This window comes from Mytilus californianus, unplaced genomic scaffold, assembly GCF_021869535.1.
Source record: "Mytilus californianus isolate M0D057914Y unplaced genomic scaffold, xbMytCali1.0.p SCAF_6, whole genome shotgun sequence".
Lineage (NCBI taxonomy): Eukaryota > Metazoa > Mollusca > Bivalvia > Mytilida > Mytilidae > Mytilus > Mytilus californianus.
In genome coordinates, this window is record NW_026262712.1 from 21,236,650 (window position 1) to 21,263,524 (window position 26,875).

General features: G+C 31.8%; 1 protein-coding gene across 1 annotated transcript in view; it reads left to right on the top strand.

Moving 5' to 3' along the window:
• LOC127705275 (uncharacterized) overlaps window positions 1–26,875 on the top strand; it is a 431,608-nt gene that overhangs the window by 189,702 nt on the left and 215,031 nt on the right. Inside the window, exons 36-38 of the mRNA XM_052209598.1 lie at window positions 7,746–7,939; window positions 9,132–9,301; window positions 25,884–26,137. Of these exons, the coding sequence (XP_052065558.1) occupies window positions 7,746–7,939; window positions 9,132–9,301; window positions 25,884–26,137 (618 nt within the window). The remainder of the gene's footprint in view (window positions 1–7,745; window positions 7,940–9,131; window positions 9,302–25,883; window positions 26,138–26,875) is intronic.

Here is a 26,875-nt window from a genome sequence, read left to right on the forward strand (position 1 = left end):
CGGTGTCATATGGTATTTTGAACCCCCTAAAAAGTGAACCCAGGGTCAAAATACCATGCGGTATATATTTATAATACTCCAAGAAGTAGTTTGTATGTATTTAATTTGCTTGAAAAGATATTTGAAAATTTTACTTTGCCATGGTATTTTGACCCCCCTCCCTACCATGGTACATGTATATTGAACCCCCTTCTAAAGACCTTTAATTTAAAAAATTCTAGCTCTTGTGTATAGTAATTGTACTCCAATAAGTAGTTTGTATGTATTTTCTTGCTTGAAAAGATGTTTTGAAAATTTTACTTAGCCATGGTATTTTGACCCCTGTCAATCTCAAAATTCACCCCTACTATAGACCTTTACTTTCAAAAATTCTGGCAATTCTAACTCTTGTATATAGTTATAATACTCCAATAAGTAATGTGTATGTATTAAACTTGCTGGAAAAGATATTTTGAAAATTTTACTTTGCCATGGTATTTTGACCCCCCTGCCATGGTATATTGAACCCCCTGCTATAGACCCTTAAAGACCAAACAGCCTATTGTTGAAGAGTGGTGCAAAATGAATAACATGTTCATTAATGCAAATAAAACAAAATGTTTGGTTACTGGAACAAAGCAGAAACTATCAATTCAGACTTATCAACCAAACTTAATAATAGATTCAAAAGTATTACAAAATTCTTCATGTGAAAAATTATTAGGTGTTAAAATTGACAGCACACTTAACTGGAGAAATCAAATTGACCAAGTTTGTGCTAATATATCATCCAGAATATACCTTCTTTCTAAAATAAAGAAATTTTTAGATATAAATGCAAGGAAAACATATTACAATGGATGTATTCTGCCCCTGATTGACTACTGCTGTATTATTTGGGGTGAATGTAAAAATGAAGGGATAGCAAGAATTTTAAAACTCCAAAAAAGGGCAGCAAGATTAATTCTAGATGCAGATCCTTTATCCCCCTCAGCCCCCTTATTTAAAAAACTTGGGTGGATGACAGTTGACAATAGAATAAAATACCACAAATATTTACTTCTATATAAATGTATGCGTATGGAAGCACCAATGTACCTAGTTCAAAAGTTTAAACTGAAATCAGATAATAATCCTTACTCCCTGAGAGGCGTCACTCAAGGTAATCTGATAGTTCCTAAGCCAAAAGCTGAGCTATTTAAGAAATCTTTTGTTTATTCTGGATCAGTGTTATGGAATGGACTACCACACAAAATGCGTAAAGCTCAAAACACTTATACTTTTAAACAAAGTATCAAGAAGTACTTAACACAGTCCTGATAAGATTATATTTTCTACAATGTATTTGTATATTCTTTTATTTTTATTTGTATTTGATTTTTTGACTACATGTACATCTTGAACAGCCTTATATCTTATCATGTTAGTAATATTACATTGAACTAATTGACTGTAAATTAACTTTGTGTAAATATCTGTTTTTGATTGTATTGTAATTTGTATGTGAGGGCCTCAGGGAAGATTAGTGTATTGTAACTAACTGAGTTTACCCTCTTTAAATAAAGAATTTATTATTATTATTATTATTGTTTATGCGCATCAACTTACTCAACTTGGTAGAGACATAAAAGCTCTATGACGTTGGATCAATGAAAAAAACATCAAATTATAACGTTCTATTTCACGTTTTTCACGGATTCCAACATGGTGTACGCTTAAAAAATACGTCTTCCTAGAAAAGTGGAATTAAGCGTCATGCTGATATCTCGTGGAAATTAAACACAAATGGATACAAAAGATACTACACTATCTGTAACCTTAACTTCATTCTAATAAAAAAAATAAAATATAAAATTTTGAACTCGGCTTTTTGCATTTGCGCCGATCTTCATTTCACTTGCACCGATTTTGTCTTTCATTGGCGCTGATTGTGTACAGGTAAATTATAGGTGAAAGTTATTTCTTTATATATAAACCTCTTTCAGCCAGTTGTACATATGTTATGAATTATTTCAAAGCACACCAATACATGCAATAAAATCCCTAAAAACGTAAAACAATGATCTATTATCTGTTCTTGCCGAGTATTTATATGCCACACATCTGATATATTCCTTTCTTGTCATTTCATCTTTTCTATACTTGTGGAACTTGCCAACAACGAAGTCCATCTTTTTCTTTCTCGTGTCAAAACGAAGTTCTCGAACAATATGACCAAAATAATCTTAAAGCATAAAGGGAACACTGTTTACATCTATATGTTACTAGTTTACATTCTAAGTTTACTGCATGTACATGTATTTACTCGTATAGCAAATATAGTCTCAGGGCTAGTGATAAAAAAATAAAATAGACGCTATTGAAGGAATCAAATCGGCTCAAATTAAAGATCCAATTTGGTTTTTTTTAAATCGGAGCAAATATCGTACGACTGCGTAACTTTGCACTGGAAAATTTTAATTCCTTACGCTTAGAATATGAACTTATGTGATTTTTAAAATTGAGTATTCAGAAGGTCAGGCCAATAAACAATAATTTCTAGAAATTTTAACATATTGGCAACATATGCATGTTGAGATTAGCTTATATCTGGATGATTCTCGTAAAATAATATCTTGCACTGAAGTTAAATTTTATATATACTGCTTAATTGACATAATTTTATAGTACAAATAACATTATGATAAAGCTACACTGTAGTTTGTCACTTGTTTCATTTCAAATTGTCTCAAGGAGAAATGATAAAGATTTCACCTAATCTCACTGAAGCTTACAGCTAATTTCCTAATGCATGTATAGCAAGACTTTGGTTAGCTTGCTTGCTTTGTATGTATATTTTGTAAAATTATATTGGGATAACGTCCAATTGAATTTAAATATCATATATAAACAGGTTTACATACCTATATATGAAGATGTCAATCTTAATTACAAAGCTTGAATAAACATTTATAAAACAAAGCAAGTCAACCAAAGTTTTACTCTACAAGCATTAGGAAATTAGCTGTAAAGCAAAATATATAAATAAAATTAATACTTATTGAATGTGAATTAAAATCAAAATTTACGGTGTTTAAAACTAAATTGTTGTAAATGTAATTTATGACAAAAACAATTGCTCCAAGAATAATATCCAATACAAATTTCTCACTTTCATAAAGCTACAATGCCGAATAGATTGAAAACAAATTTCGATTTTCAATGCCGGCAATCTATACACATAACCATGTCTTTGTTTTAATTTCCAAAATGAGCAATTTAGATTCATAATATTTTATCCTGTCTTGAGAAATACTTTGTAGTTTTCAACGGAAAATTATTTCTTAGATTCTAAATTAATTTTTGAATTAAAAACTTTTGGTATATCATATTTACTGTCTTGTTTAATCAAAACACGTGAGGTACTAATAACTGGGATCATATTTTATGATTGGTTAAATGAATGCAGAACGTTTTAGAATCAAAAACTTAATTGATATAATATACCTATAATTTTAGTTTCCTTATATTTTAAGTATTCAGAATTAATGAATTCACAAACTAGAGTAGATGGAATAATTTGTATACACTCGTCTTAGTGGGGAAACATAATGCTATAAAGAAGACCGTCTGTGCTTATGTCTGTCCGTCTGTCAACAGTAGCGAATGAGTGCGTTAGGGCAAACTTCTGAAATTGATGCAACAAACAAACCCACACATCTAGTCTAATATAGTCTGTAAGTAGCCAGTGCAATCATTCATTTATCTTTTTACTTTCAATAATTTTGCTAATGAGGGAAAGAGGACAAAAACAAACTTTCCTATCAAAAGCAGCGTAAAAGGTTATTTCGAACAATTTTTCATTCCGACAGATGGTGTATCTGAAGGTTAATATTGTGCGGCAACAACATCATGATATCTGATACCGGACATACATGTGATGTCTTGTATTACCTGATAATAAAGTAGGTGAATATAGTTGTTATTCTTGAAAATTTAAATTTGGGTTTCAAACGTCCAACTTGCGATTTTTTTCAAACAGTATGCCAGTAAGGAAAACTTGTACTATGACGTCAGATTCAATATTCTGAAGAAAGACAACTCTTTTCTTCAAAACGAACGAGAAAAATAACATGAAAATTACTCATAACTTTTTTGAAAGGTCAGTGCTTTATTTTGAAGAGTTCACATGGCACTTTCCTTTTTGAAATTTTTATAAAGAAATCACTGGTAGATATTTTTTAATACTGGAAACGTTTTTCATTTTTATGTTTTATTTTTGGCGGGAATGAAATAAATCATATTTTTAAAGATCAAAACAATAAGAGTCGGAAACTCTTGAACCTGTATTTGATAGACACAAATCTACTATTTTACGTGAAACAAGAATTATGCTTGTGGGTTTGATATACAGTGAAACTTCTCTAAACCGGTCCCTCTAAATACCGGTTCTCCCCCCAAACGGGCCAAATCAAGAAGTCCAGGCCTATTTGCATTCAATTAAATGGTTATGTAACCTTATAAAACCGACCATCTCTTTAAACTGGATACCGGCCGGTATTTTTGTATTTAGTTAATAAAAATCAATAAAATTTAACCTCATAAAACCGGCCTTGCAATCTGAAATCACTGATCCGTACATATAATTGTTTTGAAAACAAAAGATAATCCGGTCAATCAGGACACCTGTATGCTGACTGAACACTGTTTACCTGTCAATTTTGATTCAATACCCCATCTAATTATGTTTTGACAGATTGGTATTACTACACATGCTATTCTAAAGTCGTAATGAATTATGAAACAGTGTTACAAGTACATTGATGTAGAACATTTTGATAAACTATCAAGGAAATAATATTGGTGTATGGTATTTTTATTTATTATTCCTGCAAAATGAAAAAATAAAATAAGATGAAATAGAAGTTGTAGCTGTATTCTATGATACATATAATATATAAAACTAAAATTCACAAAGGAAAACATATATTTTGATTAAGGTAAAATACATTTTCACATATACTCAAGCACCCATATTAAAGGGAAGTAACTCTTGGTGATTTCAATTTTCAACAAACCGGCCACCCCTGCAAACCGGCCGTTTTTCGTGGTCCGACGGGCGGCCGGTTTTCACTGTTTCACTGTAATGGTATTTTTTGATAGTTTAGATAACAAGCAAATATCATGTTAGTATTCGGGAAACCATGAAACTGAGGTTGCCATAGTGACAAAACCAAGTCGGTGACCCCCATTTTTTTCATCACATTTTGTTCCTCAAACCATGAAATTCCTTCACACAAAATTTTAAGGAAAAATCACTGGTAGAGCTGAATAGGCTGTTTGGTCTTTAATTTCAAGAATTCTAGCAATTCTAACTCCTTTACATAGTAATTATACTCCAACAAGTAGTTTTTCTTAACCATGGTATTTTGAACCCCCTGCAATGATATATTGAACCCACCCCATCCATCCCATTTACACCTCCAATTTCAAAATTTCTAGCTATTATAAATCTTTTACATAGTAATAATACTCCAATAAGTAGTTTATGTATTTAACATGCTGGAAAAGATATTTTGAAAATTTTACTTTTTAAAGGACAAGGTACAATAAGGCCTGTTTTTGGCCCCCCTATTATCTCATTTTCTAAATTTTGTTTTGGAAAGCTACTTTACACGTTAAAATATTCCCTTAGGTTTGAAGTTTAAATAATTAAAGCAATCAAGCATCATGGTCTAGTTATAATGCTTCAATAAGTATTTTGAATGAAATTTTGTTGGTAAAGACTACAGAGCACTTATACCAAGCAAAGATATTTCTTTTATATTGACCTCCCTTTCTTGTATGAATGTTTTTTAATCTATGATAAACTTTAGAATTATGTATAATGTTCTAATTTTCATCTAGGATGAAAAAAACAGGGGGGTTCAATTTACCATAGGGGGGTCAATTTTCCATACAGGGGGGTTCAATATACCATAGCGGTATTTTGACCCCGGGGTCAATTTACCATGGGGTTCAAAATACCATATGACACCGAAAGTACAAAGAATGTGGACTTCTGGAAATTAATAAAAGTGGAAGTAGTATCAATTAAAATACATTAATAGAAAGAAATTATTGTGGGGTTTTCATCATTGCGAAAAATGCGACAAGTTGTAAACGCAATAATTTAAACTCTCATTTTGAAATAATTTATATGAATTAAACAGAATCATAAAAACTAAAATCGCATTTAAGTCTAAAATGACAAAATGGCAATATTAATGCACGCAATAATTTCTGAATTTACAGTATCCCGATTTATTTCTATAATTTTGATGCTGTTTGCCATGTACCGTTATTGTGTATATGTGCAGCAGGTGTGCAAAGTCATTGTGTTACTTGAATTTATAGTGTCTAAGTAATGTTGGCATGATTGAGTACTGTCTGTCCTTACATTTGATATTCATTTTATGTGGTTAGACTCGTAGGTTAAGCCCCCACAGAGCTTGCATGTTTCAAGATTGTATGTATGCCTCTTCTGTTCTGACCTGACGTTGACAACAGTTGTTTTTATACTGGTGGTTGTTACATCTTTTATATTGTGATCGTTGTTTGTCTGGACACATGTTTATATTGGTTTCCATTACTTATGGCGGGGCACATGTTTATATTGGTTTCCATTTGTTATGGCGGGACACATGTTTATATTGGTTTCCATTTGTTATGTCTGGACACATGTTTATATTGGTTTCCATTCGTTATGGCAGGACACATGTTTATATTGGTTTCCATTTGTTATGGCAGGACACATGTTTATATTAATTTCCATTTGTTATGGCGGGACACATGTTTATATTGGTTTCCATTTGTTATGGCGGGACACATGTTTATATTGGTTTCCATTAGTTATGGCGGGACACATGTTTATATTGGTTTCCATTAGTTATGGCGGCTGTTTGCCCATAGAATCTTTCTGCTATATTATAATTTTGAAATATATGCCAAATTAGGTTGAACTGTATACATACTAGTTGTCATTTTGATTTAACATTTCTTGGATTACTTATTTGACTTGTTTCTGATTGTTTCTGATTGTTAATGATCTATTTGCCTAATAGCTTTAATAATTAGTGTGACTGTTTATCGGCATGTTCAGTTAATCATAGCATACTGTAAATTTCACTGTTTCTTTTGGAATAATTGGACATTTATAGTATAATTTTTTGGACATTTGCAACAGAATTTAAATAGAATCTTTCTACCATTAATTGCATGTTAGTGGTTGAAGTCACTTTCAACACTATTTATTATATCATGGCGGTCAGTTTTTATTGATGCAAAGTGGGAGTGTCAAGAGAGAACCACTGACCTCTGTTTAACAACCATTTGGCTAAAAGCTTTAATTCTTAGTAAGATACAGCTTGTTATATTTGTAGTTGACCAAACTTTACAACTGTCACTTTGATTCAACAACTCAGAACTCTTGTTGCAGCTATTGGACTATGCTTATCCTGTTACAGCATATTTACACCATATTTTGATATGTGGTTGCATATAATGAAAGAAAGATCCCTGTTGGAGTTAAGGTCATTAGGGTGAAGGTCTGACGATCACAATGACTAGGAGTAAATATTGTAAAGACAATAATCTATATGAAATCATAAGAGAAAAAAAATCATACCTAAATAAACAGATAAATATGGTTTAGGTGGTGTATGTGAACTGGGTTTTACCATAGATTCTTTAATTTGTATAAAAAATACTAAGTATTTAACATTTATTGACATTTCTATTAATTTCAGAATGTGGTTCTCCCTCTACTATTACACCAGAAGGAAATGATCCTACTGTTGAAACTTTCAATATAAATACACAGACTGCATTGTTTATATTGGATCTCTCCTTGGACTATGAGGTTGTAACACTGTTTACTGTTGTTATTCAAGTGGAAGATAATGTGAAAACTCCTCCATCAACTGGAACCATCACAGCTAAGGTTGGTATCTCCTCCATCAACAGGAACCATCACAGTTAAGGTAAGTATCTCTTCCATCAACTGGAACCATCACAGTTAAGGTTGGTATCTCCTCCATCAACAGGAACCATCACAGTTAAGGTTGGTATCTTCTCCATCAAGAGGAAGCATCACAGTTAAGGTTGATATCTCTTCCATCAACTGGAACCATCACAGTTAAGGTTGGTATCTCCTCCATCAACAGGAACAATCAAAGTTAAGGTTGGTATCTCCTCCATCAACAGGAACCGTCACAGTTAATGTTGGTATCTCCTACATCAACTGGAACCATCACAGTTAAGGTTGGTATCTCCCCCATCAACTGAAACCATCGCAGTTAAGGTTGGTATCTCCTCCATCAACAGGAACAATCAAAGTTAAGGTTGGTATCTTCTCCATCAACAGGAACCGTCACAGTTAATGTTGGTATCTCCTACATCAACTGGAACCACCACAGTTAAGGTTGGTATCTCCTCCATCAACTGAAACCATCACAGTTAAGGTTGGTATCTTCTCCATCAACAGGAACCATCACAGTTAAGGTTGGTATCTCCTCCATCAACTGGAACCATCACAGTTAAGGTTGGTATCTCCTCCATCAACTGGCACCATCACAGTTAAGGTTGGTATCTCCTCCATCAACAGGAATCATCACTGTTAAAGTTGGTATCTTTTCCATCAACAGGAACAATCACAGTTAAGGTTGGTATCTTCTCCATCAACAGGAACCATCACAGTTAAGGTTGGTATCTCCTATATCAACTGGAACCATCAATGTTAAGGTTGATATCTTTTCCATCAACTGGAACCATCACAGTTAATGTTTGTATCTCCTCCATCAACACAGATGTGTCTTCTGTCTTATCACTTTCATAATCGAGGACTTTATGCTCAGTCTTATTCTTGACAAAGTTTTGAGACTTTCATTCAATGTAACCCTATTTTCCTTTGTTTACTTTTAATGTAAGGATTTGATTAATTATAAAGTTATCTATCTGAAATTAGATCAAACTGAAATATTTAATTGTAATGACATTTGTTGAAACGTTGTACCTCTTTATGTTAGTTGTAGATTCTGTCAGGGATGGATAGACATACTGAGCCACATCAGGAGTTAAATGGTCTCTCAATTTCCATCTTTTCTAAACAAAATATATATTTTTCTTGTTTATAGATAAAGATTAAAGATGTAAACGACAATTGTCCAGAGCTGACACAGACAACTTTTGATTTGATTGCTGTTCCATCTATGCAGCTTTCAGCTATTGCACAGCTTTTTGCTAGTGATGTTGACAGTGATTTTAACAGCTTGCTGGTGTTTTCCTTGTCATCCATTTCAATCAGGTAAAAATATAAAACATTTACACATGCATAAAACCATACAAGCAACAGTCAAGTAAAAGATCATTATAAATTAAAAAAGATTTAACATAATAAATTTTTTATACGACCGCAAAAAATTTTGTGGTTGTATATTGTTATCATGTTGTAGTCTGGGTCGTCCGAAGGCATTTGGTTTCCGGACAATAACTTTAGTAGAAGTAAATAGAAATCTATGTAATTTAAACACAAGGTTTATAACCACAAAAGGAAGGTTGGGATTGATATAGGGGTTATGGTCCTAGTTGAGGAAGTAGGGTCCAAAAAAGGGCCCAAATAAGCATTTTTAGCAGTTTTTCTAGTTTCCAGACAATAACTTGTGGAACGGTATATGAATCTCTCTGAAATTATGCCACAAGTTTCCATACCACAAAGGGATGGTTAGGATTGACTTTGGGAGGTTATGGCTAAAACCATTAAGAATTAGGGGCAAAAAAAGGAAAAACAAGGGTTTCCTGGTTAATGGACAATTTAAAAGCCTTGGAAGGGCGGTAATACAAACACATTTAAAGTACAATGTTGTGTATGTTTGGATTACCTCCCTTACACTGCTTTTAAATTATGTATATAGAAATGTTGCATTGTCTTGAGGTGATTAGCTCAATTTATTTTTAGTAGTTACCATTAAAGGAATAATAATTTTAGCCATGATTATGTATATCATTTTCTATTTTAAGACTTTTATGATGTATCTGAATTGGTAATTATGGTTGCAAACTCCATTGGAAATTTGAATTCAGATTATGACCATATCGTGAGGGGAAGAATTATTTTTTTTGGAAAAGGGGGGAGGGGCAATTTTCAGATTTCAGAAATTAAGAAGAAAATTTCTTCAAATATTTTATTTTTTTGGCAAAAAAGGGGGGAAGGGTGGTCAATTTCGAAACAGCATAGTGTATTGCACAAAAGCAAAAAATTGAATATAAATTCAAATTATATAATCAATTCTGAGTTCTTTGACTACAGTTATTCTGTGTCAGAAACATGATTATGTGTCAAATATTTAATTACAATCCAAATTCAGGCCTGTATTAAGTGTGAATATTGTACGTGTCCATGTTCAGGGTTGGACCTTTGCGGTCGTATCCAGCTGCCCTCAGCGAAGCATTTAATTAAATTATTAAAATACAAGTAAAATGAAAAAAGTAAAAACTCTGTGTATATATATGGGCGTTTTTCAATAAAAGTGTGATTTTCAAATCTAAAAAAATGGAAAAATTAACTTGTCCAAAATTTTATTACAAGAGTAATTTTGAATACCTCTAGTATAGAAATGAAAAGTGCAATCTTAAATACTCTTTAAAATGATTTTGTTTTCATAATTTTATATACTGTTTCCACTAATAACTTGAATTTAGCTTGAACGGACAAAAACGCATTAACGGCATTTAAAAAAGATTAATGAAAATTGAATAAAGATTGACAAAAATTAAAAATTATTTTTAATGCATTTCAATCCATATCAAATCATTTTAATACCAGTCAAATAGATTCCCTTGCGGTCATTCAAGTTAATTTTGAGATGTGGTTAAACTGCATCAAACTAATTAGCCACGCCCCCGTTAAACGGAATCAAACTGATGTTAAGTCCTTTTAAACTTTAAAGTGTCCGCCTTTTTGTAAGGTAAATCACTCAAGCGGTACAGCATCCGCGTGTATCTATCGTTTAACCGTTCTGAGCGTTATCGATTTTAGTCAGAAAAGTAAAAATGTACCTCTTACAAATATTCACATTAAAATTAAATAATGACAAATACATGTGTAAACTAAGTTTTTTATAGTTAATGATGCCAGATTTTTAAAATGCAGCGAAAAGTATAATTAGTTCTTTTTTTTATTTGTGAACACGCAGCAGCTTTTGAGAAAAAAAAAAAGTGACTGTGATAAAAAAAAATTATTTAGCTTGAAATGAAACGAGAAAGCTGGTAGTTATTTAATAGCCAATAAAGGGACCAAAATGAGCATGTTTGATGAATGCCAATGGATATTGTATGCAAACATTAATCTATATGTAGGTATCGTCTGATCAAAAATGTAATTTCGTCGAGAATATGCAATAATATTTGCCACGGTACGTTAAGCAAATTCAATTGAACCAATTCCGTCTTGAACTTTTAAAAATTCACATTAAAACATATCTTTTTTTATTTTGGTCTAATTCGCCTGGAAAATTAAAATTTCATTTAGCTTAAACAGTTTTAAATGCGCCCCGTACTCGTATATCGGATACCAAATATACATGAACACTGTTTGTCTTGAGTCTGATAGTGCTCTGCTAGTCATTACTAAATTCATACGTGTAAAACTATACAATTTTACTCAACTGCCTTCAACACAAAGTCTTGGCTAACACCCAACAGCAAGCTATAAGGTGCCCCAAAATGACCAGTGTAGAACCATTCAAACGGAAAAACTAACGGTCTATATATTCGACTTTTGAAATACATAATCAAACATCAACCACTAAACAGCAGGTTAGGGCAGATGCAAACAAATGCAGCGGAGTTCAAAAGCCCAAATACACGAATAATTCTCGAGACTTAAGTGACATTGTTTTGATAAGATCAGAACCTTATATGTGTTAAATTTTAAGCAAAAGATATAAGTTTGTAAGAAAAATATTGACGTACCAATTCTAATAGCTAAGAAAATTTCCTTTTGCTAAACGATGATAACATTTTAACATTTTGGTATACCTTATAATTAATAATCTATTTCTGAAACGACTTCTCGCCTTGAACATGTATGAAATTTTTGCCACTGGATGTTAAACAACCATTAATCAATCATTCAAATTGTGCTTTAAAAATGAATTAAGCCGCAAGTGTATCCATCAATGAGTGCTGTTGTTTGTTTGTCCATTTAACATATACTGAATTCGTTTTTGTCCAGAATTATATTCCTTAGAAGAGTTCAAGTATGTAAATAAATTCATAGGGTATCATGTGCTAGTTGAAATTTTTCAGTGAAATCAGTATTGTGTGTCCAACGTTCTTTCATGCATATCAAATGTTGTATCCACTTTTTGCTGTTCGTAGTCTGTTAGTCCTCGGTCTCCAAACTTTAGCACACACTTATGTAATGACCAATCTCGAAAGGGGGGACATTTTTTTTTTATTAAAAAAAAAACTAAAACAATTTCTTTATTCTATCATTCAATTAACCGATGTACACCTAAGATTTTCAACTATAGATGTTGAATTAAAAAAAATAATAAGTCCCAATGTATTTTTATGGCAAACATATCTAATGGGTTATTTTCTCATGCAAAATAATTATTTTTTCATTTTTTCAAGATAATAGTGTTATCAGATATGTTCTTTGACACGTGTCTTACGGGTCACCGATTTTCGGCAAAATCAAAGAAAATCAGCAAGTGCCTAAACATTAGTTTTAAGAATGTTGATGCTGTATTAATATATGGAACATGCATATGTCTTCATACCAAAATAGAGTACTCACATTTAATTTTCTTGTAAATAAAGTTGGGAATGAATATGGGGATAATGGACGTCATACTCAACTCCGAAATATATAAAAGAATCTAAAATTAAAATTATACAAGACTAACAAAGGCCAGAGGCTCCTGAATTGTGACAGGCGCAAAAATGCGGCGAGGTTAAACATATTCATATTTTTTTTCGAATTGTCTTTTTTTGTGAAATTATTCAGCAACAAATTAATCTATTTATTTTTAATACAATGAAACAAGATTTTTTTAATGAAATGAAGTATTTTTTCGTCCCTCATATTCAAAGGAAATAAACAATTTGTCAAAAAAAAAAAAAAAAAAAAAAAAAAAACTCCGCCCATCCTTCTCTCTACCCCCCCCCCCCCCCCCCCCCCCCTTAAATCCAGAAAAGAATGAATTGACATTTTATTAAGAATAAATGTAAAATCATAGATAAACTGCTATTATATTCTTATTAAGATCTACATTTTAACAGATTCGGGGACTAATATTTCTCTAAAAGCCCATGCATCCACTAATATTTGTGTGTTTTTTGTTTCAAGTTGTTTCAATTATCATTTACATGTATGAGGCTATAAATGGGACCACCATTTATAAGTATATGAATGGGGTTTACAGATTTGAGAATTATGGGGAAACTAAAATAATATGAAGCGAGGCAAAAAAAAAAACTAGATAACAGAATATAGAGGTGGTGTAACCCGAATAATTCAGTCGTTATATTCCGCTGATCTACGATTACTACATAAATTCACAATTTTATGAATGTTGACATTGATAGAAATAGTTTTTATAACGCCCGTCAATTTTGATGGGACGTATTATGGTATACAAATGTCCGGCGTCCGTCCGTCTGTCTGTCCGTCTGTCCGTCTGTCTGTCCGTCTGTCTGTCCGGCGTAAACATGTCGCACCGTAACTTGAGAATGACTTATCCAAATTTCATGAAACTTAACATAGTTGTTTCTTATGATGGTCAAACGATCTGTATACTTTTTGGTGAAAATAAGATTAAAACTTTTTGAGTTACGGGACTTAGTAACTAAAACAGGTGTGGGTTTTTTTTCACATGTCGCGCCGTATCTCAAAAACAATTTTGGTTATTGCTTAAAACTTTGCACACTTCTTAGTTATATTTATCTTAAGATCTGTATACTTTTTGGTGATGATTCAAAATTTTATTTTTGAGTTATTGAGTATTTTGTAAAAAAAAGGGGGAGGGGTTTTTCACATGTCGCGCCGTATTTCATAAACAGTTTATGATTATTGCTTAAAACTTTACACACTTCTTAGTTATATTAATCTAAAGATCTGTATACTTTTTGGTTTTGATTCAAAATTTTATTTTTGAGATATTGATTTTTTTTTTTTTTAAAGGGGGGTTTTCACATGTCGCGCTGTATCTCAAAAACGATTTATGATTATTGCATAAAATTTTACACACTTCTTAGTTATATTAATCTAAAGATCTGTTTACTTTTTGGTTTTGATTCAAAATTTATTTTAGAGATATTGAGTTTTTTGTAAAAAAAAAAAGGGGGTTTTCGCATGTCACGCCGTATGTCAGAAACTATTTATGCTTATTGCATAAAAATTCACACACAAGACGACGGGCGTATCATGCGCTCATGGCGCAGCTGTTTATTTATTAAGTTTTTGAAAAAAAGTCATTTTAATGCAAATTAGTTAAAAAGTCAAAGTTCAAAGTCATAAAGAAGTGTTCCGTGTAGAAATGTTTTCGAAAGTCTAGTTTGTTCATAATTTCTCTATGTAAAACGGTTTTGTAAACTTCTTTAAATAAATTCGGATCTTCCCTCATCTGATCACCAGCATGGCTGAAGAAATTGTTCCCAGATATATTGTGAGGTGACACGTCCAGGTATTCAAGCGATTTCCTGTCGGACTTTAAAACTCTTATTGCACAATTACATAAAGCAAGTTGGTGCATCACTTGACCTCTGAGGGTATTGATCAGTGAACACAGAGATAACTTGTAACTTTCCATTTTGAAAATATCAGGTGTAATATACATCTTTGTCTTGCGTGTCTGATAGTGATATACTATAGTCATTACTTATACGCTTGTTTATAAATAACGTTTCTGGTGTTAAGAATGATATTTATGAAAATCTTTATAATTCCCCAAAAAAGATCTGATAAAATAAAAATCTATTTACATATTTTCCAAGGGTATATACTCGTTGTCAATAGATATGGACATTTGAAACATACACATTATAAATGATTTCACAAAATGTACGCACTTGTCGATCATTGGTTTATACGCCTTGAAAGAATGTTATAGAACTATAATAATAATAGATAGTCTCAATTTAGAATATATACATATTGAATATACGAGACAAACATTCAAAACCAATCTGATTTAAAAACAGGTCGAAGTATTACTCGCTTTAATTTGGTTCGTCGAAGTTATGGACAAAGTAAAATTACAGATTTATCTTTCGGTTATATTATTTCGAACAGTTTAAGAAATTCGTCATCATCACAATTGTTGGGTATAATCAGAGACATATGTCTAATTTATAATAATGTGAACATGGTTCTAATAGTACCTTATGTCAATTTTCCTGTTCCGATATGCATGTTATATATATGCCACTGGACATACATTAATGATCCCCAAAAAGAATTTCTGAATAATATGATTTATGATAGTTTGTATGAGTGTAACCATTGTAACCAATGTAACCCTTATGACAATGGGGGTTACAAAACAAGGTAACTCAATTATGGTGCAACTTTTGTGCCTTATATACCTTTTCTGCTCTGGTCGGATTGTTGTCGGACACATTTTCTATTTCCAATCTCCATTTTATTCAATTGGTTGCATGCATTTTTGTTTTATCTCTCTCTGATGTTTTCGCAGAATTAATCTAAATATTTTAAAGAAGACATTTAACTCTTTCTTCTAAAACTTTTAGCATTAAAACCTAATTGCATGAAATTGAATTAGTATGTTATTATCAGTTTTATCACTTTTTCAGATGAACTTTATAGTATTGACCCAGGAAATGATTTTTGACAGAATTTTATATATTGTAGAATTCGTTCTTTTTATCAACATATTAATTGATTATTTACTTCCGTAAAATGTTATTTTTCGCGACGTCAAACTGTGAAATATCGGGGAAAAAATGCATCTTTTCGAGATTTAACCATTAGCTTAAAAACGAGAACATGGACCCCCTCTTTTTAAAAATGGCGTTTGGCATGATACTGTATGAAGACAGAGACATATAATACAATTCGGCGTTTTACGTTTCCGCATTTTGGCACTACATTTCCGCATTAAAATTCTTACGTTTCCGCATTTTTGTAGTACTCTTTTCCGCATTGTTTTTACATTGATTTTATTAAAGGTTATTTACGTTTCCACATTTAAATTTTTAATGTATCCCCCCCCCCCCCCCTTTTACTCACCAACTGGGTGGAAGTAGGACTTCGAGCAGGATAAGTCTTTATGACTAAAATGAAACTACAAATGTATCAACTTAAAATGATAAAAATCACACATGGTCATATATCAATTAAAAGTCAATGTTCAGCACTAAAAGTTTATATATATTTTAAGCGTCAGTATACTATTATACAGTACATGTAGCACAGTTTAAAGCTGTAAACTTGTAGCCAACTGACTTTATAAAATCTAACCTCGTATTCTATTCTCTACCATACTTGACAAACTGTTCCGATACGAATTCAGCACGTTCACGATCATTTTTACGAACTGATGCTATTGCTGATAAAGACCTAATTTTGCTAAAAATGCGGAAACGTTATACACCCATACCATTACTATATGTTCTATGATGAAGATTATTCGTTCCAACTTTAATGAAGAAATAACCGAATTTTTTCAACTAGATAAATAAACAACAAAAATGCAGATTTTTTTTTCTTCTAAAATCAATTTCTTTCTTTAAGAAAAAGGATTTTTGATAAGGATTGTTACACAAATGTAGAGCCCAATATTGTAACGAAGATATTCCTTATCTCTTTACCGAAATCCGCATATGTTTATCTTTTGAAACAAAATTTAAGGAGACAGAAATGTTCAAGAAACCAAAATTTTTAATAAATGTCGAAAACTTCAAACCCGTTTATCTTCAAAATTCAACACATGAAGATATAGATATAGTTTTTATTACATATTCAAGTTGATTTTGTAAAAATTAGCTTGTATGTGAACTTTCATAAAAAAAAAAACACTGTGTTGTTGGTCGTTTGCCCATAATTGCCCTAAAGCTAAATGGCATCGTCAGATTGTGAGGGTCTGAATCGGGATTCATTATTTCTGTATTCTATCATTTTAGGCAATTTTTTCTATTCGTTATACCTTTTGCCAATCATTCTTTATTCCATGTATTCTAGAACCTCATCATTTTCTTTTCTATGTATTTGTCTGGTTATTTTCTGTTTTCTTTATTCTTTTGTCAATAATTTTCATCCACAACGTCATGTATAATGGAAGACGATAAACATTTTAGTATACATACCACCCTTTGTCAATTGTCCCCTGATATACAAACCACATGTAGTTATTTCTCACTTGGACACAGGACTTATATATATATATATATACAACTCGTCTAAACATCAACCCAACAATGTTAGATCTGTAAATTTGCTTTCGCAAATTTTTTGTTCTTCCCTCGCTGGGATTCGAACCCATGCTACTGAGATATCGTGATATATATTTTACGTAATAGTAACGAATGGAATTTTATCGCACTGGCTTGTTAAATGTATTTTGATCTGACAACAAGAATACATTTGTTTATCATAATTTTTTACTTTATCTAAAATTAAGAATGGAAATGGGGAATATGTAAAAGAGACAACAACATGAAAACAGAAGGCCACCAATTATATTTGATCAGTTTTAGTTTCGAAAAAGGCATCAACCATCATATTTTCAAAAAATCTCTACAAGGATGATCAAAGTTTTAGCGACCTTGAATGGCTATACAGACTGAGCCCTCGCACGGTCGGTCTCTAAAATTTGCTGAATTTAAGAAACTTTATCAAGAGATAGGCTTTACCTAGCTTTAGGCCCCGGGTTTTAAAAAATATCCATTTAGGAACCAAATTGTGGCTTCTTTATATTTAATTTTGTCGAAGAGAACAATTACACAAAGTGCAACATGCGAGAAGAGGTTTCATTTTTGCTTACATTTATTTTTTATTGAAGTGACTAATCTTTTGAGGTTACGTCACGGAAATATATTTCAAATGAAAAGGTGCAATTGGATGCATCCCTAAAAAAAAATTAGAAAAAATATAGAGATAAAATTACGGCTATTCGTCAATCAGACAGCAATCCCACATAAAAACAAGTAGGTTATCTGACATATAGAATAAAAGGTTAACTTTAAGCATAACCCGCGCTGATATCAACTTTCTAAGTTCTGAGTAAAATTCAACATACATGTAGGACTCTGAAACGTAAAATATACGAAAGTTTGTTTTTTTTACGTACGATACACGGAGAGTGTCATTTCCTAAATACATACGGGTCCACAAACTATTATAATGTAAGGGTAAATGAGATCTCATTAGAGGAACAAAGTAAAGATGCATGCTGAAGGAAGAATAATTTCCACACGAAGAACATCAAAAAGGACGATCTCTCAATTAGTATGCAACTGTAACTAATACATCCATAGACATTAACACTAGTTAATGCTTTATATACTGACATTGAAACAAATACACTGCTCATATAAAATTTGGCATTACTTTCCCGGGAAAAAGAATACGTTTCCACAATTAAAGTCTACGCTTCCGGAAATAAATACCTTACTTTTCCGAGAAAATAGTACAATTCCGGTATGTTCAGGCAAAAGTAGTAATATCTTTTAAAGTCAAATCCTAAGAGAGGATGCACACAAGAGCTAACTGTACACATTCTGGTATGTTGTGTGGTTGAGTTGCTGTCTCTTTTACGTCTTTATCACATCTTCTCTTCGTATATGTACGTGACTTTGATATCGTCATGCATGGACACAATACTTCACTACTTCGTTCCATTTTCGTTTTTTGATATGATTAATATACAAATAAGAAGATGTGGTATAATTGACAAATTCAAGTATTTATACTACATAACATAGGTGATGTCATGATTACAAAACTTCCAATAATTTTGACATTGATCGTTAGTTATATTTTACTATTTTGTAAATTTGAGTTATTGACAAACAATCGCAGGTCTTTATTTGTAGCACGTTCCTTCGTTCACGTTTCCGCAAAAAGAAAAAGAGTTTTCTTCTCGCACTTTAACAACCCTTTCCCGCAATTATTTTCAAGATTATTTCATATAACACATTATGAAATCCCGACCAATGAAATTTAATTGAATATTAAATGTGGCCTATGAGAGCACCTAGATTAAACTTGGGAAGTTAGAATAGCTATTATTTTTTTTTATCTAGTAATTACTGCTAAAATATGCATTACCGCTAAAATATGCCTTACACAATTATATGACAGAAGCTTTACAATGTTTAAATTACCTTTTGGTCGTAAAAACGTTTTTGAATGCCGCAAATATAAAAATAAGGGTTTTTAGCTCACCTGACCCGAAGGGTCAAGTGAGCTTTTCTCATCACTTGGCGTCCGTCGTCCGTCATCCGTCGTCGTCGTCCGTCGTCGTCGTCGTCGTCCGTCGTCGTTAGCTTTTTACAAAAATCTTCTCCTCTGAAATCACTGGGCCAAATTTAACCAAACTTGGCTACAATCATCATTAGGGTATCTAGTTTAAAAACTGTGTCCGATGATCCTGCCAACCAACCAAGATGGCCGCCATGGCTAAAAATAGAAAATAGGGGTAAAATGTAGATTTTGGCTTATATCTCTGAAACCAAAGCATTTAGAGGAAATCTGACATAGGGTAAAACTGATTATCAGGTCAAGATCTATCTGCCCTGAAATTTTCAGACAAATCTGACAACCTGTTGTTGGGTTGCTGCCCCTGAATTGGTAATTTTAAGGAAATTTTGCAGTTTTTGGTTATTATCTTGAATATTATTATAGATAGAGATAAACTGTAAACAGCAATAATGTTCAGCAAAGTAAGATCTACAAATAAGTTGTCATGACCAAAATTGTCAGTCGACCCCTTTAGGAGTTATTGCCCTTAATAATCAATTTTTAACAATTTTTCGTAAATTTTTGTAATCTTTTACAAAAATCTTCTTCTCTGAAACTACTGATACAAATTTAACCATACTTGGCCATAATCATTATTAGGGTATCTAGTTTAAAAATTTTGTCTGATGACCCCGCCAACCAACCAAGATGGCCGCCATGGCTAAAAATAGAACATAGGGGTAAAATGCAGTTTTTGGTTTATATCTCTGAAACTAAAGCATTTAGAGCAAATCTGACAGGTGGCAAAAATGTTCATCAGATTTAGATTTATTTGCCCTGAAATTTTCAGACAAATCCGACGACCCGTTGTTGGGTTGCTGCCCCTGAGTTAGTAATTTTACAAAAATTTTGCAGTTTTTTGTTATTATCTTAGATATCATTATAATATCTAATATCTAATACTATTAATTATGATTTTAACCTTATTTTACATGATTTCCAAAGCATCAGTAAATACAGGTGAGCGACACAGGCTCTTGAGAGCCTCTAGTTTTAAATATTCCTTTTGGGCCAGGGCCGACCGTGCAAGGGCTTAATAGCCAGTCCAGTTCGTCAAATGTTCATTTCTTGCAAGAATTATTTTACATGCGGACATAACGATAATCCCTTCGTAAACCCACTTCAAATTTCATTTGTTGTTTGCTGCTTTTACACAAATAACACACATTTTTAACCAGTGACCGGTATTACAATTTTAAACAGGTTTAAAAGTTCATTGAGCTGTTACTTTAATTACAAGTTTTAGCAAGACGAAACTGTTTACTAAATGAATTCAACAAATGTCAAGCTCATCTAGATCAATTTTATTATTTAACAAAAAAATGTTTTTAATTACAAGCTATTTTAAATGTCGGTATAAATGTTAATGTTTTTTTCGTCGAAAATATAATATGCATCTATTAAAACTTATTGTCTATTGATTAAAAAAACATCTTTCACTTCTAGGTTTGTAATGAGCACAATTACGACCTTATTATCTTTCCGGTTTTTATTTTTTCGCAGATATATTTAAAAGACCATACCTTACTTACACGCCACAAGTTTTCATATTAGTAAGCAATATTGAAAACGAATAATTTGATATAAAGAGCTATTTTATTTTTAACAGATTAACACTTTGTGCTTTTTAAATCGTGCATCAATATTTATAAATTTAGTTATATATCTATTGTTCATTCGTTTATCTTAATTGTGAAGCATGTTTATATATTCAGATTCAATTTTTTTATTAAAGTCTCACCACTTGTATAACATTATACATTCCAATATACATATAAAACATTACGTATAACATAAATATTGGAAAACATATATTAAACTAACCACCAGTAAAATATCTTAAATCGATAACGCTCGGAGCGGATTAATTATAGATACTCGAGGATGCTGTTCTGCTTGAGTGATTTACCTTACAAAAAGGCGGACACTTTAAAGTTTAAAAGGACTTAACATCAGTTTGATTCTGTTTAACGGGGGCGTGGCTAATTAGTTTGACGCAGTTTAACCACATCTCAAATTAACTTGAATGACCGCAAGGGAAACTGTTTGACTGGTATTAAAATGATTTGATATGGATTGAAATACATTAAAAATAATTTTTAATTTTTGTCAATCTTTATTCAATTTTCATTAATCTTTTTTAAATGCCGTTAATGCGTTTTTGTCCGTTCAAGCTAAATTCAAGTTACTAGTGTTCGTAGTAGTCCACTAAGAAACTGCTTCTAAACGCACATCTTATTGCATTTTAATGTGTCCTATTGACATTCTAATTTGTTTTATTTTATATACTGGAAAGATCTCATTTTTTTCTGAATCAGAGAACCATTTTTTATCGATAAAGATTAGACAGTACTTCACAAATGAAGGTACAACAACTCTTGTTACATAGTGGACATTTTGATGATGAGTTTGGTAGTTGACAAAAACCGTTTGGTACTGGACAAAAAGTTTCGTAGTTGACATCAACCCTATTCTATGTTGATAAAAATATATTGAAAATTACTTGAAACTAACCCTTGTTATTTGTTTTGCAAGAATTTAATTGAAAAAAAGAGTAAAAAAAAGACTGCATGGTAGTGGCAGTATCCACTACGAAACGTTTTTCTCCCAAACTTGTTTTGTAGTTCACCGTCACGTAGTGGACATATTCACATGTTTTAATTTTTTTCCACAATCCCTATATTGCAATAGGAACAAAAATGATTCTTTCCGATTCAAAGCACATGCTAAGCAGCTGTACACTGGTATTTTTTTCATAATTTTAAAATCAGATACTTAAGGAGATTTGACCCGTTTCTTAGTGGACATAAGTAAAAATACTGTATCACTCTGGTCCATTTGATGTGCTCAATTTTTTTTGCCAATGATTTAACTGCCGTTATAAGAGCATCACTTCTATTGTAAGACCCTAATATTAAAATCCAGTCCAATATTTTATATCTTGCAAACATTGATTATATAAAACTGTTTATTTGCAAAAACAAGAGATAAATCAAATATTTACATCAAATTATAATCTTACTTATGACACGAAGGAAAACAAGGCTATATAAGCTTCCTTCTTTACGATTTCTTATTGCAAAATACTGTATTTATAATGATATCATCTCATGAAGAACGAAGTTATCAAACTTGATAAAAAACAAAAAAACAAAAAAAATTATATGTATGAAAATTAAATGACAATAACCAACAAGCTATGTGAATCCAATACTAGAATATTTAAAAAAAAAGTCCTTAATTTTGATTGGTAGTTTTGATTGGTAATTTTAAATATATGTATTATCTTAACACAAAGTGTTTGTTTGAATCAATTACCAAGTTAATATGTAGCTGTTGATGGTGGTTGGGATAGCTGATTATAAATGCATCTGTATATGTTGTGTGCTATCACTTTCCACAGCAATACTTTTGCCCCCCTGTAGGGAATATATCTAATCAAACTAAACATAAATTGTTTTAAATTCTCCCTCATGAATTCGTCCGAATTTAAAACATTTCTATACTAAATACATGGCTAAATAAGAGACAAGTCATAATTTAGGTTTGTTTGCTCGCAGTAACTTCCTTATTTTCTCAGCGAAACAACATTTAATATCTTGTAAACATTTTACAAATTACAAAAATATACCACAATTCCATCTATATACATTCACAATGTCTTCTAAATACATATCAATACAAACATAACTGTAATATATTATGCAGAGCTTAACGTTAACTTCGTCTATCAAAGTTACTGGAGCACATCGATAATAATCAAACGTAATCAGGACTTATATATGCCTATAAAACCCCACCCGTACTACCGCCCTCGAAATATTCGTGCAGAAAACAACAGTAACATCAGACCACTTCTGATTTACATACTAGCCAAACTTGTACCACAAGTCTAAAGATAGAAATAGAATAGGGAAATTCCAAATATAACGGAATAGAAATAAATATACAAGTGACCAAAAAGAGATTGAGAAAACTGGCTCATGCTGAATCATTGATGAAGGACGAATTGTATTGTATGTAAACTAAATTAAATAGATCAAATTTCCTGTTATATTTTTGGTGGGCAGGGCAGTACTGTTATAATGAATGTTCTAATCTGACACAGTGACTCTACTTTGGCTTTATAGACAAAACAATGATCATAGGGTGCATGTGCATGATTAACAATTCTAATATGAAGACCTATTATCGTCAACCAGTATAATCCCAATATATCTACCTTTAGCGCAAATGCAGTAATACACAAAGACGGCTGTTCCACGTTACGACCAACTTATTTATACTACCAGATATCCTCAATTTTCGACATCAAAATCCCCAGTTTACGTAGGCCAAGATTCAGATACATTAAATATATCTCTATTCTACAGCAAAACAAACAAAACAATCCATTTCAATTTATTTTTCATGGTAAAATTTCATAAAATGAAAATTCTGCAAAATGATGTTATTTTCTTGGCATGGCAACGAAACAAGGTGACGTCACAAGTATGTTTTCGTAAACAAAAAATCAAATGTAAATACCGGGCGTTTTAAAGCTTCTTGTACGCCTCAGAACGAATAAAATTTCATTGGAAGAATATATATAATTAAGTGAAAAATGCGATTAAAAAAAAAATCATTGAACTATATAAAATACTAATATTATCAAATTGGGTAAAACGGAACAGCCAAAACAGTATTGTATGTATAGGGCTTTCACGATTAACAAATTTACAGAATTTGTCCTATTAGAATTGAAATAATTCATAAATAAAATTCCAACAAAGCAAGAAAATGAAATGGACATTTTTGTTGATGTTACTTAGATATATGCTTGAAAATCAAATAATTAACCATATTAAAAGTTAAGGTTAGAAATATTTTAAATATAGTGCCTTCCAATGATAAAATAAGAATAGAGCAAAGGATATACTGTGGATTCATTAATTTTCGTTGGATACCAATTTTCGTGGATTTCGTGGGTACAAGGAAACAACGAATTTAAATGTTCAACGAAATGCAAATTGTTTAAAGGAATGCATATGAACTTTGACTAAACCACGAATTTAAATATCCACGAATATGCAAGTTTTCCTCCATCCACGAAAATTGGTACCCACGAAAATAAATGAATCCACAGTATAGGAACTGTTTTAATCAAAAACATGTGTTCACCTCCATCAAAATCAACTCTTTTTTCATTAAGTCCCACGTCTAACTGCTATTTTTTTCAGTGCATACATTGAATAGTAAAATGGGTTATTAATTCGGTAGTTTTGGAGTCTTTCTCAATCATTATACAGCATTTTGCAACAAATGATCAGTGCAGATTTTTGCTGGGGAAAAGGCAAATTTTGATGTAGAAGTGCAATTTATATGTATGACATTTCATTAACTTTAACAACTGAGCAAAAGAAGTGCTCAACTAGTGCAGCTAATGTATAGGGCTGTTATATAACACTTATCTCAAGTCATTATACAGTTTGACGACATCCACATTAAATCCTAGCCTTAATCTTTCAATCTCTATTATTATCAACCTTGGTTTTTCAGTTGGTTTGGCAAATGTTACCAGCGAGTCTCTAAAAATTACCATTGTACTAGCTTCAATTGGTTTATTTCTAGGACCCTTGGAATAGTAAGCCACTGCTCTAGCTACCATTTGAGCTGAAAGGCTACTCCAATAGTGCAGCCAATAGAAGGTGCTTTTATATATACTAGGTCACCAGAAGCACTACTAAATATATATGTGACTTTTTTGCCATCACACCAATGTCCAACAGCCAACTCTCACCAGGATAACAGATCTTAACAGCAATGACATGATAGCCTGACTTGGTACAGATATAGAATATGGTGTTGTTAAACTCAGTACAGTATGACCATTAACTTGAGGATTGAAATAAATGAATCCGCAGTAGTTGGAAAATAGGCTCAAAATGTGTTAGTTACAAAGCTAGCTTAAATAGCCACAGCTGTTCACTGAAAACTGATGCTTAATAACAGAAACTAATCATTTCTTTACTACACTATTTAATTGAAATCAGCAGTATATGTGTGAAGCCAGTACATAATTAGAATCATCAGCCCTTGCTTTTAAAGAACCCTTGAACTGTGTATTTAATATGTTTTTTTCAGTCCAGCTTTAGATTACAATGCCCGTATGACTTGTACAATGAACTATGTATTTAATACATTCTTTTCAGTCCAGCTTTAGATTACAATGCCACACATGACTTGTACAATGAACTTATATAATGTATTTAATACGTTCTTTTCAGTCCAGCTTTAGATTACAATGCCACACAAGACTTGTACAATGAACTATGTATTTAATATGTTTTTCAGTCCAGCTTTAGATTACAATGCCACACATGACTTGTACAATGAAGTGTATATTTAATATTTTTTTCAGTCCAGCTTTAGATTACAATGCCACACATGACTTGTACAATGAAGTATATACAGCCAATACAACCCTGAGTTTTACTGTTATAGTTACAGACCACGGAAGTCCTGTTAGAGGAACAGCTGCTAGTATAACATTCCTAGTGGATAATTCTTGTCTAATGGATGTGGAGTATGGAGTGATTCTATATTCTCTCACAGTAGATAATATGACGGGGGAGGTTTTTTTCCGTGTGCCTGGATATTACTATTATGAATACGGTAAATTAAGAATACAATATTTTATCTTAAAAAATATTTAACATTCTTCAGGTTTAAGACTAGCATATAAATTTTCATTCTAAAGGCTGAAATACTATTAATAAGGTTTGTCAAAAAATCAGAAATTTAATACTTGAGTACTCAGTCATAATACTTGCGAGTTCTAAAGTACTCAAATGAATCTTTAACATCTAATGAAAAGTATTTTGATTATTTAACTTTTATAAACCTAATTATAATATTGCTAAAAGGCAGCACTCGAACCCGCAAAGTGGAAAGGGATTAATATAAGTTGCAATAACTTGTTTCCCAATCCACTATAAATAAATATGTTTAACATAACTAATTATAATATCGCTTGACATCTTAACAAAATGCATACGTATTGTTGCAGAACTCAATCTATATGATTATATAATTTATAACTTGATCCTTGGGTATGTGTAGTGCTAGTATGATTATATAATTTATAACTTGATCCTTGGGTATGTGTAGTGCTAGTATGATTATATAATTTATAACTTGATCCTTGGGTATGTGTAGTGCTAGTCCTTTTTGTGTCAATAGAACAATGAATAGTAAAACACTGTTTCTAAAAAAATAACATATCATGATAGCAATTATTGTTTGTGTGCTCATGAACCAAATCAGAAAGATGCCAATAAAGGACAATGGCTACCTTACCTTTGGTAACACACACTGATAAGTTTTAATTAATTCTCACATCTTACAAAATTC